The sequence below is a fragment of the Strix aluco genome, chromosome 29 (genome assembly GCF_031877795.1).
Source record: "Strix aluco isolate bStrAlu1 chromosome 29, bStrAlu1.hap1, whole genome shotgun sequence".
In the NCBI taxonomy this organism is placed as follows: domain Eukaryota; kingdom Metazoa; phylum Chordata; class Aves; order Strigiformes; family Strigidae; genus Strix; species Strix aluco.
The window spans coordinates 1,248,811-1,264,505 of NC_133959.1; the positions used below are offsets into that span (position 1 = coordinate 1,248,811).

The 15,695-nt window shown below is 51.5% G+C and overlaps 2 protein-coding genes across 2 annotated transcripts; both read left to right on the forward strand.

The window, feature by feature from the left end:
* Positions 1-495: 495 nt before the first annotated feature.
* Positions 496-1,401, forward strand: MRPL34 (mitochondrial ribosomal protein L34). Its single transcript, XM_074808598.1, has 2 exons — positions 496-584; positions 812-1,401. Exons 1-2 carry the CDS (start codon positions 541-543, stop codon positions 1,113-1,115), a joined length of 348 nt encoding a protein of 115 aa, XP_074664699.1. The 5' UTR covers positions 496-540; the 3' UTR covers positions 1,116-1,401.
* Positions 1,402-2,595: 1,194 nt separating this feature from the next.
* On the forward strand, positions 2,596-15,682 carry DDA1 (DET1 and DDB1 associated 1). The gene is made up of 5 exons (XM_074808470.1): positions 2,596-2,653; positions 7,020-7,100; positions 7,558-7,609; positions 7,928-7,989; positions 8,942-15,682. The coding sequence occupies exons 1-5, from the start codon at positions 2,651-2,653 to the stop codon at positions 9,050-9,052; spliced, it is 309 nt and encodes a 102-aa protein (XP_074664571.1). The 5' UTR covers positions 2,596-2,650; the 3' UTR covers positions 9,053-15,682.
* The last annotated feature ends 13 nt before the right edge of the window (positions 15,683-15,695 follow it).

A 15,695-nucleotide genomic window follows, 5' to 3' on the forward strand; every position in this document is an offset into this window, starting at 1 on the left:
TCTGCCCAGTTGTGGTGCCCACTGGGGCTTCCAGAAATGGATGCCTGTGCTCCACACTGCTTGTTGTGACAATTTTGGGGGCAGCCGGAGCGCACCCCTCACGGGCGAGGAGGCCGGGCAGGGAGGGCCGCGGCGCAGGTCCCCGGTGGTGGCAGGGCCCTGGGCCTCGCCTGACCCTCCCGTCCCGGAGGGGCCCAAACGCCGGAGCTGCTGCCGGCAGAACCACCGTGGTGTGGAATAAATCAGCCTTTAGAGGCGGCTTTTGCTCCGTTAGCGGTTTGTGACAGGGACGAGACCCCCCGCCGTTGCAGGAGGCCTCGGCGCTTTGCAAGCCCGGGGGGCCCAGGCCGTGCCCCGCGGCCGTCGCCATGGTAACAGGCCCCGGCCATTCCCCAGGACTACAAGACCCATCGGCCCTTGCGGCCCGCTCCCGCCAAATGCGCATGCGCATTCTCCGCCGGCCGTGATTGGCCGGGCGGAGAGAGCCAATAGGGAGCGGCGTTGTTGGGAGGACGGTGTTGTCAGGGCGGGCCGAGGGCGATGGCGGCGCTGGGCCGCCTCTGGCCGCGGGCTGTTGGCGGCAGGTAACGGCGGACACCGCCTGCCCGGGGAGGGCTGAGGGCGGGCGGGGTGTGGTGTTACCCCCGGGCGGGGCAGCGGGGGGGCGAGCGGGCCCCGGGCTGGGGGAGAGACGCGGCAGGGTCGGCCTCGTCCCTCATGGCTGCAAAAAAGCCCTTTATTTTCCTGTCAGTGGCAGCGCCAGCCTCTTTTTTCTCACCTCTCTTGTTTTTTTTTTTCTTTTTTCGTAAAGATTTTTTCTAATGCAGCAAGCTACAGCCTGGCCTTTCCAGCTCCGAACAGCTTCTGTCCTCTCAAGTTCCCTGGAGCTGCGTCTCAGAAGCCATTTTGCCTTCAAGCCTGCGGGTGCCTGCCCCGGCCCGGTGTCCTGCTGGAACCACCAGCAGATCCGCACAAAAGCGCGTGGAAACGAGTATCAGCCGAACAATCGCAAGCGCAAACGGACCCATGGCTGGATCAAGCGCATCAGCACGCCGGCCGGCATCGAGGTCATCCTCCGGCGGATGTTGAAGGGCAGGAAGTCTCTGAGCCACTGAGGGCTCTGCCTGCGAGGTCGGTTTTCTGTCGGGCGAGCCCAAATTGAGCCCTTAGAGCTGCTGCGGCTTTGGAGCGACCCAGCCTGAGCATCCGTGCTGAGGGAGACTGTGCTGAGCACAGTGTTGGGAGCATGTGAGGAATTGCAGTGGCTTGAGGGCGGCCTCCTGAAGGCTTTGTTTAATGGCTGCTCTTTAAATTGTAAAATTATTGCCACTTTGCGTGTGTGATTCAAAGATAAACTTGTGAAAACATGAGCTGTAATTAAAGCCCGGCACCTCGCCTTGAGCTTCCTGTGTGAAACTTAACAGGGGGAGGAGAGCTGGCTCGTTCACGGGGCTGCAGCTGCTGGGGAGCCCGCGGAAGGGTGGCACGAGAGTGGAATTAGGGCTGAGGGTGGAGGGAACTGTGGGTTTAGTTTCCACCGGCCCCGTCAGTGGCGCCTCTGCCTGCTCCGCTCCTCCATCCAAGAAGGCCAATGGCATCCTGGCTTGTATCAGCCATAGCACGGCCAGCAGGGACAGGGGAGGGATCTTACCCCTGTGCTCAGCACTGGTGAGGCCGCCCCTCGATGAGTGGGTTCAGTTTTGGGCCCCTCACCCCAAAAAGGCCATTGAATGACTCGAGCGTGTCCAGAGAAGGGCAACGGAGCTGGTGCAGGGTCTGGAGCACAGGTCTGATGGGGAGTGGCTGAGGGAACTGGGGGGGTTTAGTCTGGAGAAGAGGAGGCTGAGGGGAGACCTCATGGCCCTCTCCAACTCCCTGAAAGGAGGGTGCAGAGAGGGGGGATGAGTCTCTTGAGCCAAGGAACCAGCGGCAGGACAAGAGGGAATGGCCTCAAGCTGCGCCAGGGCAGGGTCAGACTGGCTCTTAGGAAGGATTTCTTTGCAGAAGGGGCTGTTGGGCGTTGGAATGGGCTGCCCAGGGCAGGGGGGGAGTCCCCATCCCTGGAGGGGTTGAAGAGTCGGGTTGACCCAGCGCTGAGGGATCTGGTGGAGTTGGGAACGGTCAGGGTGAGGTTCATGGTGGGACTGGAGGAGCTTCAAGGGCTTTTCCAACCGAGATGATTCTGTGATTCCATCCCCCTGAGGATGTCGGGGACCTGGGTCTTGGCTGCAGCTCTGGGCTGGGGGTGCAGGGGAGGAATTTCCATCTCCCGGCCCCTGTTGTCCCAGCGCTGCTAATTAACTGCCTCGCTCCAGCCGTAATGAGCGGCGCATTCACTAATGAGGGCCAAGGGTCATCGAGGCACGGACTACTGCTCCCAGCATGCCCCGCGGCCGGCGCTACATCCGGGTCTTCGCCCCCCCCCAACCCCCGGCCCCCCTGGGGCCTTCCGAGCGGGCATTTCCTGCCTCAACCTAACCCCATGCTCCCCAGCGCCGCGCTGAGTGATGGGCACGGCGCCCAATAGAAGACGAGAGCGGCGTGCCGAGGGCCAATGGAAAGGCGCGGGGCGGGCGGTGGAGGTAGTGGGTGGGTTGAGGCGCGGCGCTGGCGGGGGAGGGGTGGTTCCTCACGGCTGGTGGCGGCGAAGATGGTAGGTACCTCGCGCCCCCCGCCCGAAATGGCGGCGCCCCCGGCCCGGGGCCGTGAGGGGAGCGCGGCCCGTGGGCCCTCCGCCGGCCGCACTCCGCTGCCCCACCCAGCCCACGGAGTGTGTGGGGGGGCCCGCGGCCGCCTCCGGCCCTGCAGGGCCCGCACCCTCCGGCGTCCCTGCCCGAGGCCTCGGCGGAGGCGGGAGGGCGGTGGGGTAGCGGGGGCCCTGGCCGAGGGCTGGGCACCCCGAGGTGGGTGCTGGGCACCCCGAGGTGGGTGCTGCCCCGCCCTCTGAGTCGGGGGGGTGCGGGGGCCCGGGGGTGTTGCGCGTCCCTAGCGACGGCAGTTGCGGGGGGGCCCCTACGCCCCGCGCCGGGGTTGTCCCGCACCCCAAGGGGTGGAGGGCTGTAGCACCCCAAGATGGCGGGGCTCCCCACCCCAGGGGCGGGAGGGTAAGGAAAGTAGGGACACGCTGAGCTGGAGTTGCACCCCTTCTCTTGGGGTGGGGGACGCCAGGCTGGGGGGTTCCCCCGTTACAGTATTTAGGGGGGGGCTGTGATACTTCTGGGTACAGGGTATTCCCCACCACGGCTGCAGGGCGAGAGCTCCCCCGGGGTGTGGGGTTTTCCTCACCCTCAGGGATGGGGGGCTGAGAGCAGTGGGGGCGTTCCCAGGGTGCAGGGCTCCACCAGTGGGGGGGGCAGAAGGGGGAAATCGGAGCACCTCCGAGGTGTGGGGTGCTCCCCTAACCCCAGGGCTGATGTGCACTAAGGGGGCCGGGGGTGTGTGGGGGTCGTTCAATCCTTTTTGTGCCATCTGAGCAGCACCAGACACTTGGTGTGGTGCCTGAGCCTTCAGCAGCGGCTGTCAGAGCCAAGAGGCTTCCAGCCTCCTTCCCTCCCTTTGTACCAGTGTAACAATTTTTGAAGAAAGAGGGTTTTCCTTCTGCCCCTCCACAAGCTGAGTAACTAAGGGAAAACCAGTGGTGTCCCAGTGGTTTCCATGTACAGGCGTACCGAGGCCGTTCCCAAGGCTGTGTTAGTGGTTTTCCTGTAACCCACGTCCACGTGTGTGTGCATCACGCTGGGACAGAGCCCTGCTTTCAGCATCTGTGTGCTGGGCCTCGTCTTTCTGAGCGTTGTTACTGCAGTTCCTTTCAAAAGCTGGGAATGGGGCACGTATATGTGTTTGGTTTTTTTTCACCTTTGTGCGTTTAGATGAGGACGCTTGTCTTCCTAGGGAGCTGAGCACCCTTGTTGATAGACACAGTAGATACATCTTATCTCTACCTCACTTCCCAAAGCGTAGAAGGAACCAGTGTTGTCTTCTGAGGTTGCATAATCGCGCTTGTTTGGTTGGTTTTTTGGGTTTGCCTTTCCCCAGAGGAAATGAGGCATCTGCTCGGTTTGGGTGCTGGTTTTTCCCTTCCACGCAGGTCGTTCCATCAGCTTCGGTAGCTTGGCCGGGGTGTGCTCTCTTTGGTTAAAGAGTGGCAGAAGGCACGCAGGGGGAACGTTTCCTTATGTGACATTATACCGGAGGTATGACTCCGTGCGCCTTGTGCGATAGGTGTGTAAACACGGCACCGACCTACTGGGGCTTATTTACCTGCTGCCCTTGGGGCAGATAAGGATCATTGCACTTGGAGTATTGTCTAATTCTGAATATCCAGGAATGTGACTCCAGGCAGTTCCTCCCAGGGGGCCTTTTTGATATCAGCAGATGTCCGCTGAAATGTGCCTGTACGCAGCAGGGTTATCGTTATCGGAGGGATGGTCCGTGTCACGGACAACCAGACTTTTCAGTTGAACTGGTGATGAGCGTTTAACCCGCTGGCTGGAGGTTGGAGAAATGTCCCGTCTCACGTGCTCGGCTTGTTTTAGTGTCCCTGTTTTTCTGCTCTAGCTAAGTTAGGGCTGAGCAGTGGGCGCTGCTGGCGGGGCTGGAGCTGGTCGGCCCAAGCGACTGCTGGCCTGAGAAAAGGAAGGGTGGTGGCCAAGAGCCAGGGACGCTGGTGGCTGTTAGAGCTGAGCTCTCCAGGTGTTGTCTGAGCGTAGTAACCTTCCTGCTTGTGAGTCTGCACTTAGCTGGTACACATCCTGCTTCAGTTGTTTATGTTGTAGAGGGCGGGGAAAAAACCACGTTCACTGTTTAAATTGCGTTTTGACGGGTAGTTTTAACAGTATTTTTGCAATTTACTGGATGTAACTCAGCTGTAAAAGTGCGTTAAAAGACCGCGGAATCCCTGGTGAGAGCTGTGATCCCACTTGTCCAGCCTCTTTCCAGGGAAACATGGGCTTTGCTAGGCCACATCCCTGGCTGGAAGGTAGGGAATAGTCTAGCGTGAGGAGCTTGGGGTGAGCTGTAGCTTATTGAAGAGGTACTTGAAGTTGTGTGCTCCTAAATGAGAGCAGTTATTTTCCATTCTTGTAAGTGGTAATAAAACCAAGTAGTTGTCAGGCTTTTGCTGCAATAAAAGAAATCAAGGACATGTCTGTGTCTTTCTGGATTGGGCTGGTGTAGCGGAGCAGGTTGCTTTGTCATAAAAAGCCTGCAAATTTAATGCAACGGGAAGGTGAGATGCTTTGAAATGTAACAGGATCTTTTTAAAGATCCTCAATCCTTCGAAACAGAGTAATATAATTAGTTTGCTAATCGGTGCCGACGGCGGAAGTTGGTGAGAACGGATCAACAGAGAAATCCATCGGGGCAGCCACGGGAAGTGGTGAAGGCGGGCCCGGCGCTTCTGGTACAGCAGAGCCGTGAGATCCTGCCGTGAGGCCTGAGCTCAGCCGTGGGGCGGGCGGTGGACTCTGTCCTGGAGAACTGGCGGCCGAAAGCAGGGAGGGTGCAGGGAAATGGCGTTGGGCCCGTGGGGGTTAAGACAGGCAAGAGAACTTTGCAGTTCGCTGTTTGAACCCAAGGCCGGTATTTTAACAAGATCATTTCTAAAAGCAGGCTGATGGGAAGGGTTGAATGTGGAAACTAGAATGTCAGTAGAGTTCTTAAGAACAAAAGTATGAATAATATTTTCTGGTTTGGCTAATTGTAGCTCTTTGTTTTGAATTAAAGAAGCAGTGTAAATAAAAATAATGGCTTCTATTTAAATGAAAACAATGTCTTCCAACTTTTGTAGCAGTAGTGGCCATTTATTTGTTGCTTCTAACACTGAAATTAAATAACTTCTCGTCTCCTGCTTTACTGTCCTTTTAAAATTGCTTATAAAGGAGGTGATGTATGGCCTGGAGTAGAACCCTTTAGTGTTCAGTTTAAGAGGCTTTGAATCGTTAAGCGAGTAGCGTTACGATACAGGTAGCTGGTCTGATGATTTAGAAGGGACAACCCGGGGACTCTCTCTCCGCTGCTCATCGCACACGTACGTCTTACATTTATTACCCATCTTCTCTTTACTTTAAAGACATTGCTGGGCATCTTCCTTTGTCTCTGCTGTGAGTAGAGGGGCTCCAACATGCTTTTAAGCTCGGTTTTCTCCTGACCCTGTCATATTCTCTTCCCACCCTCCTTTTTTCACTTTGGAGAAGGAAATTCCTGTTTCATGCTGCTGCGGCTTAATTAAACTGAGAGGGCTCTGCAGGGTTCCCACGGCTGTTTAGCAAATAGCTTTGCTGGCCTGTGATACCAACAAACAGTTTTGTTGTGAGTGGTGATCTAACTGCTTCCAGCAAGCCTTGGGATTATTTTTTTTGATGTACCAGTAGCCTTGATGTGTGTAGGGATGTGAGCCTTCAAAAGAAGGGGGGGAAAAAAAAAAAAAAAAAGTTGAGCCAGGCTGATAAGCGTGTGATAAGGACTGGGTTTTTGAGGCCACGCAGGCTTGCTCTGCGGAACCAGCCTTGATCTATGACAAAGAATGTTAACTGGGAAAGCTAAAGAGCAACTGGTTTGATACGGTGTTGTATTCAAGGACTTCAGACGTCAGCGTAGCCGTGGCAGAGCTCCGGGCGTGATGTCGTGGTTTGCGCTGGGGAGTTGCTGTGATTCCGGCCCGCTCCTCAGCGGGGCTGGTGTCTGGTGCAGATCTTCCTCCTGTCAGAGCTCACCCACTCGCACACGTACCTCTTTTTAATCATCTATATGCCAAAAGATATTTCATTAGCAGCTTCCTAACTGAATTAGTGAACTTTGAGGGTATAATGAGCCTAATGCAGAAGCTGGGGGCTGGCTTACTTCACAAAACCAGTTCGGGGCGTGTGTCGGTGTCCGGGGCCTGGCAGCATCCTTCAGTCCCTGCAGTTATTTATCTTAAAGACCCGAGCGACTCCTTCGAGAATCAGCACAAAGCGAACAGCCCGAATATCACTCACTTTCCTCACCTACTTATTTGTTTGTATTCTGTGTCTTTTTAGGCAGATTTTTTGAAAGGATTACCCGTCTACAACAAAAGCAACTTCAGCAGATTCCATGCGGATTCTGTATGTAAAGCATCAGTAAGTATTGCCACATCCTGGTGCTTTGGGGGAAGGTTTTCTTGCACGGCTCAAAGGATGCTGGAGCGAAATAAACTTGAAATGAGTATTTTGTTTCTTAAAAAACATGTGTGATCACAGCTGATAGTTCATGAGTTGAGATTGGCAAGGAAAACTTCCTGCCTGCTTTGGTGAGGAATGTGTCCTCGCATCAGCCAAACCACATCTGTGGTGCTTCCTTTCTATATACATTCTTTAATAGTAGTCTCATGTCCTGAAAAACATGCAAAAAATGGACCTCCTTATTTATATGTCTGTTTTAAAAAATGATAGCTGCACAGTGTCATGTAACAGGGCAGAACACCACCAGGCATTTGTAGCCTGTGTTAGAGGGGCCTTTTGGTTGGTTTGGCTGTGCTTGGGTTAAAAATCACCTTTTTGCTGTCTTTGTTCTGTAAGTGTTCTAATTCTCCTACAGAATAGAAGACCATCGGTATATCTTCCCACGAGAGAATATCCATCTGAACAAAGTGAGTCTGTCCTCCTAAAGTTTGAGTTTTTTAAAAACTTTATCCTGTTCTAATATTAAAAATCCGGTGTACGCGTGATCTCCCTCATTTTAAACTTCAGATATGGTGATGTTATTGAACTGTCGCCGCAGTGATTAGCAGTGTGTGTCTAGTTGGGTTTTTTTGTGCTTTTCCTCTGTCTTTATTGTTCCTGCATACTGTCCTTTCATTAAAAGGGACCGTGCTTAGTATGTGAAGGAACGTGGTGATTACTGCGCCAGTTTAAGAGTCATCTTTAAAATGACCTCAGTATGTTTCTTTTTTTTTTTTTTTTGGCAGTTATAGTAACAGAAAAGACAAATATACTTTTGCGTTATCTACATCAGCAGTGGGACAAAAAGGTATGGTTGTGTTTTCTTAATATTAACATTTTGCCTTGATTTGCTGACTTGGGCTAAATGAGCTGAATATTTATCACAGTCAAAATACTGATGATTAATAAAAAGACAGTGCAAGGAGGCTCTGTCTCTGCACAACACTTTAAAAAAACCCCAAATTTTTCTTCGCTTTCAATGTGAGGGACATTAACTCAATGTTTAGTCTAGAGCTTGGGAGTCTGCAGTTACATCTCCCAGTTACTGCCGTTTTCCTTTGTGACCGTGGCAAATTGGTCCCTCTGTGCCTCAGCATCTACTTTACAGCTGGGGTAAAGCTGCTCTCGCCTCCCAGGACTGTTAGGAGAAGACAGATGAGCTTGTGCAGAGTGTGAGTGCCCTAAGGAGGCTGTGTAAGTACCTTGGGTACAAAATCTGAGCTCTCAGATGAGGAGTATAACAAAAATGAGCGTGCTCTGGCTGGCGTTTGAGACTGGGATAGCTGGGTTGGGAGTACTGGGAGCAAGGCGGTGACTCGGGAGGGGAGATGTCGAAGCTGTGAGTGAGTCATGGGCAGAGCAGAGGTTGCGCAAGAACGTGGAGAGGGGTAAAACTGTAAGGAACCTTGAAGCCGAAAAAAAAGTATTTGTATGTGACAGAAGGCTTTGGGAGATTTTGATAAGTTCAGGGACTGACTCAGAGCCTCTTTCCCACTGCTCTTACTCATGTTTATGCAATATTTGAGATCTATAAATAAAAGGTGCTGAGATCAGTGGTGGTTTAGTCCCACCCTCAAATTTGAAGAACAATCTAGAAGGAGCAGCTTTTGGCTTTGGGCAAAATCCTTTGCAGTGTTTGTTCCAGTGTGTTAGTTACGTCTTTGCATCCAAAAACTTGTACAAATAAAAACTTGTTCTACTGATACTCTCTTCCACTAAGGCTTTGGAGAGTTTCACTGTGGCTTTCTCTGTCCCAACAGAATGCAGCAAAGAAGAGAGATCAAGAGCAAGTGGAAATAGAAGGTGAGAATTCGGCGCCGCCACGGAAAATCGCTCGGACAGACAGCCAGGATATGAACGAGGACACTTAAACTCTTGGCTTCCTCCTCTACTACTTTGCAGGCGCTTCCTGTTTTGTCTCAAAGTGTGTAAATTTTGCCCCTTGCCCCCATCTCTCACCCCTCCACTACACAGCCCAAACCACTTCTGACTTCATAGGAGCCAATGTATTTATTTTTTTTTTTTCTCTCCATTTTTTATTTATGCCGTAAAACTTACGGAGCAGTGGTGGAACAATTCAGTAAATGACGTAGTATAACCTTAGTTCCTCCTTTCTAAAAATATACACTGTCACTTTCACAGGTTTTGTTGAATCTGTTACCTAATCCACCAGGTCTAGCTGTGGGAGCCTGGGTAGGAGACGTGGGTTATTACCGAACCCTCCAGTGGTAGAGGCTTTCCGATTCGCGTACCTGCTGACATATTACAAGTGGTTAACTCTTCTTCGGATGTGCCCAGTCCAGCCAGAAGTGTGGGACCTCACTATTTTTCACAAGTATTCTGAAACTGGCCCTGCACTAAAAAAAAAAAAAAAAAAAAAAAAAAAAGTTCATGGGTGTCATTTAGGGTTATGTTGGTCTTAGCAAACGTGTTGTCAACCTGATCTATCAGTTGTGTTCTTGTGGCCTGCTCTGCGAGGGCCGCGGCCGTTGGGCAGCGTACATTATCTCATGCATCAGTGGTCATGGAGAATTCAAGTGAAAGGTGTGTTGCTTTTGTTGCTCTTAAATTCTAAACCGTCTCTTGGTCTTGAGCGGACTGATGTGTGCAACTTCTCCGCTGGAATAAAAGGATACTCTTAGCCTGTTCTGAGTATTTGGTCAACAGCATGTTTAAGCAGCAGCTGGTGGAGTGGAGGTGGGGAGGCACCCGCAGGCAGCGCTTGGCTGGACGAGGCTGGGAGCGCCTCGGCATCTCTGTCCCAACTGCCGCCTCTGAATAATGGTACGTTGTCTTTTCCTGTGATCTCGGCACGTCTGGAATGGAGTCCAGGACTCGGAGTTGATCAAAATGTGAGCTTCCATGGTCTCTGATGAAGACCAATCTCTTTTGGACTGTGACAGTTCAGTGCCTGTTGCCTGTGACCCTTCACTGACTCTTTGATAAGAGCCAAAATGGAGACCTGCAAGTCGTCCGGGTGGATTCAGAGGTTCAGAGACTAAAAGGAAACGAGCGTTGTCACCTGAAGGGGTCAGGAAAGGTGTAGTTTAGTTATGATGTCTTGTCTGCTTTAACGTAAGAAGCTGACTTCACACTGTGTTAGTTTAAATTGTTGCATTTATAGCTGTGTTTTCTCCTCGTGGACAAATCCTAAACACCAAGAAATTGCACGAACGTTTTTTTTTCTAGAGATTCTGGATAAGCCTCGTTCGGAGTGGCTGCAGTGGCCATGAGCTTTGAGGGTTTCTGCTGCCCCCTTCACCAACTTTGAGGGCTTCTGTGTCCCCCCCGTCCAACCAGGGGCTGCCACGCATTCAGGTTTGGGGGTGAAGGGAGGTAAAGTGTCGCTGACGACCATGTGTTGCAAGGCAGAACCTTAGGAAGGACAGGGCACAGCTCACGTTGCAATTTTAAATGTACATTAGGCACCAAGTTTCTGATGCAGTGAGTGAATTTAACTTAACACTGAGTAGTTTAGAACTTTGTATCTGCCTCAAAAAACGTTACCTTTTGGCTATGGCAGTAACCTCCAAATCACTGGAATGTCGATGAAAATGCCAACTGTGTTGGTGAAGATAAAATAGACGTCGGTTTCCGTGTGATTTACTGGCGATTGCAAGAGGACTCCTCCCCGAGTTACGCTGTCAAAAAAGTGCTTTTGTGCAAAGTGCAAGACGTTGCCTGAAGACGCTGCGTTAGCATCCGGCCTCGCAGGGATTATCTGAAGCTGAAACTGAAGAATCCTTTCAAGAGCTGTGAGACACCAAAAGAGGAAACGGACGTGCAGCTGGTGGTAAAGTGTGACCAATTTGTGTGTTTAGCAAAGCTTGAGAGCTGCAGCCTTGCAGTAATGTTTGTACAGTGCTTTAAAGTTGTAAAATGCTGTATAATTCTTGATTGATATGGCAAGGTTTGAGCTTTGCTGACTTCTCTGCTAGACAGAGTGATGTACTATTAAAGAGAGTTGGCAGTTCCTTCCTGTTGTAAACCCCCGTCTTTGTTCCCTCCGTGTCTTTAAAAACGATCTTGTTGCTTATGGGAGCCTTTGGACTATTTCAGATATTTTTAGGAGGTAAAAGAAAGTTGCCTTTTTAAGGTAGTTCTGAAGTGATGGAGAAACAACCCCTCAGAGGGACGTGACTTGAAGTGTCTCTGGTGGTTTTCGCCTTGGTGGCTGTGCAGCAGCAGTGTGGATTTCTGATACCCACAGGGAGTCTTTGTACACCCCGTCGATCTGAAGCGAGCGCTCGCTCCCTCTCTCCTCCTCCGGCTCCCTTTCCGTGCTGCTCCCGGCTCGAGTGCTCTCCTCAGGCTACGCACTTCGACCCTATAGTCACGTCTGTTTAACGCGTGGTAAGTGTCTCGGGTTTGAATGTTGCATGGAAGATCTTAACTTGCCTAACTGTGACTTCCTGGTGCCTTAGTGCATTGAAAACAACAACAACAAAATGTTTGAAAAAACAAACCCTGGGTTTTTGCTGACCACACTGTTTGTATAATACTGAGCTCCTCTTGACTTCCAACTCTTGTTACAAAGTGACTGAGATTTAGTGACCCTCAGGGGGTTTTTGTATATGTCTGCATAGTGGTATTTTTATCGTTTCTGTTACCAATGTATACTAAAGGTTTGGGTTTTTTAATGAAAACTTTGCGATACTTGTCAGAGATCAGAATTTTGGGTTGTTTTTTTTTTTTAGTTGAATAGTGCATCTTTTCTCAAAAGTCAAAGCAGCAGAAACGTGTTTCTTGACACCGAGGGACGATGAGTCCGTCTAGGAGCAGCCCCTTCCCTCGCAGCGTCCTGTTGGCAGGCGTCTGTCCTGCCCTGAACGGCGCCGGAGCTTGTCCCCAGCGTGAGCAGTCAGGTGTGTGCTGGGTGAGTTTAGAATATGAAAAACTTCGGCGCTGCCTTTTTCTAACATAAAAATACACTAGTGACTGATGGGCAGGGAAACTACAGTTTTGTTTAGGTTAATTCTTGATACGATCACTTTTTTAGGGGACAAATAGTTCAAAAGAAAAGATGTAAGAGTTAGAGGTGGGAAAATGTTGAGAGAAAGGCCAGACTTCCCCACAGTGTGTGACTTCCCAGCTGAGGGGACAGGGCACTGTCCGGGCAGCAGCGTCTGCGCGTGTTTGTGCTGGTGGTTCGCTCCTGGAGGTCGCTGGGTCAGTTTGTGTGTCAGAGTGTCTCCAGGCGGGTCACGGTGGCACGTTCAGCTTTCAGGGTGTTTCCTGCTTCTGGCCTTGGGAGTTTTTCAGGACCCTAACGATGCCCTGAGCAACCCGCTCTGCGTTCGGCATCGCCCGTGCTTTGAGCAGGAGGCCGGAGGTGACCTCCCGGGGTCCTTTCCGAGCAGAAAACACCAAGAAGTGGCAAAATGCAGCAGAACCCGAGGCTGGAAGGTTTGGCTTTGTACAAAGCTGGCAAGCAGTGGAAGATGTAGCAAAGCTGAGGGAGTTTGCAAGCATGTGCGAAAGGTTTTTTTTGACAAGCCCTGAAACCACATTGTGCTACGAAGGAGGGCGAGCGGCAGGACGGGGAACCAGACCGGGAGGGGGGGACGGGAGCTGCTCAGCTCCCTGTCGGCCGCACGCTGCGGCTCAGCCTGGACCCAGTCGTGGGTCTAAACTCCACCGCAGACGTATTTAAGGTGGGCAGAAGTTTTTAGATGTATTTTGCTAACAGGGTGCGTTTAGATGCATTTCACTGTAGGAGGACAGGCTTTTAGAATCATTTAGATACGTTAGATCTGATTTAAAAAAAAAAAACCAACTTGTTTTCTTAGCCTTGGCAAGACATGAAGCACCAGCAGTGTTCTGGTTTGGGTGTGTGGGATGCGTGTCCCAGCGACTGTTGGTTGCTGAGCCGGGTTGGGATGAATCCCAAGGACACGTTTAACCCGACCGCTGGTTTCTGTGTTCCTGGTAAATGTGCCAAGTGGTTCGTGGACTCCACGTCTGCGCGGGTGGTTGGGGTTTTACCGACAGCCCTGTGAGGGGAAGGCTGGAGTGGGATCAGCTGGGAAATGCGTTTCCTTCCCTCCCTGGTGTGTGCCTTATGCAGCAGTTCAGTTGTCGATGTTTGGACTCTTTCCTGTGAGGCAAATTTTGAACATGCCGGACATCAATCCTCACATTTTCACTCCGTAGTTACAGCAGGTGTAACTTCAAAGCTTTAGTTTTTTGGTGAGCTCCTTGACACTGGCCTTAAGGTCAAAGACTAAGCAGGAGTCTTGGATTTTTTCTAACACTGCAGCTATCAGCTCTGTTACCACTTACCGTTTCCTGGCTTGTCTGTATACCACTTGCTTCATTTTTTGGTTTTATTATTTTTTTTTAAAAGACCTGCGTATCTATAGTAGGAAAATTGATTTGTTTTCCTGGATTAATGACATCAGCCTAGCAGCAGAGGAATTGTGCGACACACTGACCGTGACCAGAGGGGTTCCAGCTGATCTCTCCGTGTCAGGTTTTGTCTTAGATTTTTTTTTTTTTTTTTTGATGTGTAACAGAGAGTGGGAAATCCTTTTCTTTAAAGAAGAGAGGGTTGCACTTACCTGGGAGCAGCTCAGGGTATTTTTGGGAGCAGTGCAGAGGATGTGCTGGCAGCTGTGCCCAGAAGGGGTTATTGCATCACGGCTCTGGGGAGGCAGGGACTGACCTTTGTGCCGCGCTGACGGCGCTTTCGCGTTTCTCTGCCGCTGGTTCGCGACGTCCGTGCCCTGAGAGCGGAGAGTGCGGCCCTGGGCTCTCGTCTGACAGCAGATCTGGGATGTTTGCTGCTAGTGAGCACCCTAAAAAGGCTGAGTCAGCGGGCTCTCCAGGTGGACGGGCTACTTCTGGGTGTAGTGGTTGCGTCCAGCCTACGCCAGCTGACTTGCTGTCGCAGCATCGGGTTGCGGAGCTCGTCCTGAAACGCGTGTGCTGGCAGCTGAGTTACGTTTTACGTAAAAGACGTGTGTCATCTTGAGAGTTCAGTGTCAGGGAGGAGATGGGACTCCTAGGACCCCATCTTTTTTTAACTACTGGGAAAAAAAAACATGGATATCGAAAAGGCTAAACCTGGCCTGCAGGGAAGAACATCTTTGTAACTGAAACAAGGGAATGAAATCCCACCTTTCGCATTCTCCTTAACACTGAGATTCTGTTTTTAAAGGCAAAACTTTTCTAGTGTGTCCCCAAATAGGAAGAACTAAGGCTCCCTACGTGTGTGATTTTAGAATTGGGTTGTCCTAGGAATTAAAGAAAAGTCTTATTGACGGTCTTAATGCTTTTTCGAGGAGTCTGTGTGGTTTTAACCTTTGTGGTAGAGTTCCAAGTTCTGCTGATGTAAAACCCAAAAGTGAGTATCCAGCTGGTGCGATCGAAGGGCAGCACTGGTAAAACTTGACTCGATTTCAAATCAGGATGTTTTTCAGATGGCCGGGTGGCGTGGGGGGAGCGGGCACGCGTGTGGGCCAGCGTTTGCCGCTGCGGTTGCAGAGGTTTTTCCTCTGATCGTCGGCCGCTCTCGTGCCCCTTCCCCTCCGCAGCCCCATGGGAAAGCGGAGCTGCCTCGCCGCCGCCTCACGCGCCGTGAGGACGGTGACTCCTGCTCTTTGTGCTCCGACTCTGCTTTTCATTTCCTCGCCTTCGTGACCGAACCAAACTTTCTTTGGCTAGTGACTAGCAGCGACGTTTCTCTTTGCCTCATTGCTACCAGCTCCTTAAACATCCCCAGGTCCCAGTGACTCGCGGCGCTGCAACCCCTGGGATGTTGCTGTTAAACACCCACAGGCCTTTTATTTTTTTGTTTTGAGAGACACGATAGTGAACAGTCGAACGGGTCAGATCCTCTCCCCTGCTTTTCTGAGCAGCGCGAGGGGCTGGGGAGCAGCGGCGTGAGGTGGTGGGGAGCAGGACGAGTTGTCTGCTTTGTCGCTGACCGCCGGCTCCCGGGGCCGCGGGATGACTAATCACTGACTGTAAACCAGCCCCAAATGGGAACGGACGGTCAGAGCTGAGTCACCGCCTTGTCCTGCTACAGTCGTGCCGATTTCCAACCGCGTTCATTTCTTATTAATCAGCGCAGAGTGTGCCATTAACGAGCTCTGTCGGGTATTTTTAGTTAACCCACCGCGTCCTCGGCCGGTCGCGCCTCGGGGCTGAGCCTCTGAGCGCAGCTCGGAGCTTTCTGTCGGCGACGGCTGCTTTGAACCCCTCCGGCCATCCCAGGCTGGTTTTTGCAACTCAACGTTGAGCTTGTGAGTCTGTGTTACTTCCAACCTGTCTCTGCAACTTGAATTTTCCTTTGAATTTGCAAAAATTAATTGTCTTGTGGGGCGGGGAGAAGGTGGTTTTTCCTGCGAGCTGCGTGTCAGCAGAGGGGCTGCCCTCGTGGAGTGACTGTAAATACACTGTTAGTCGAATGTCACGGCCATTGGATTTTTTTTTTGCATTTATTTTTAAACTATTCCATGTTTGATACTGTGTATAATAAATTTGCAGAATTTAGAGGATTACACCTTTCTT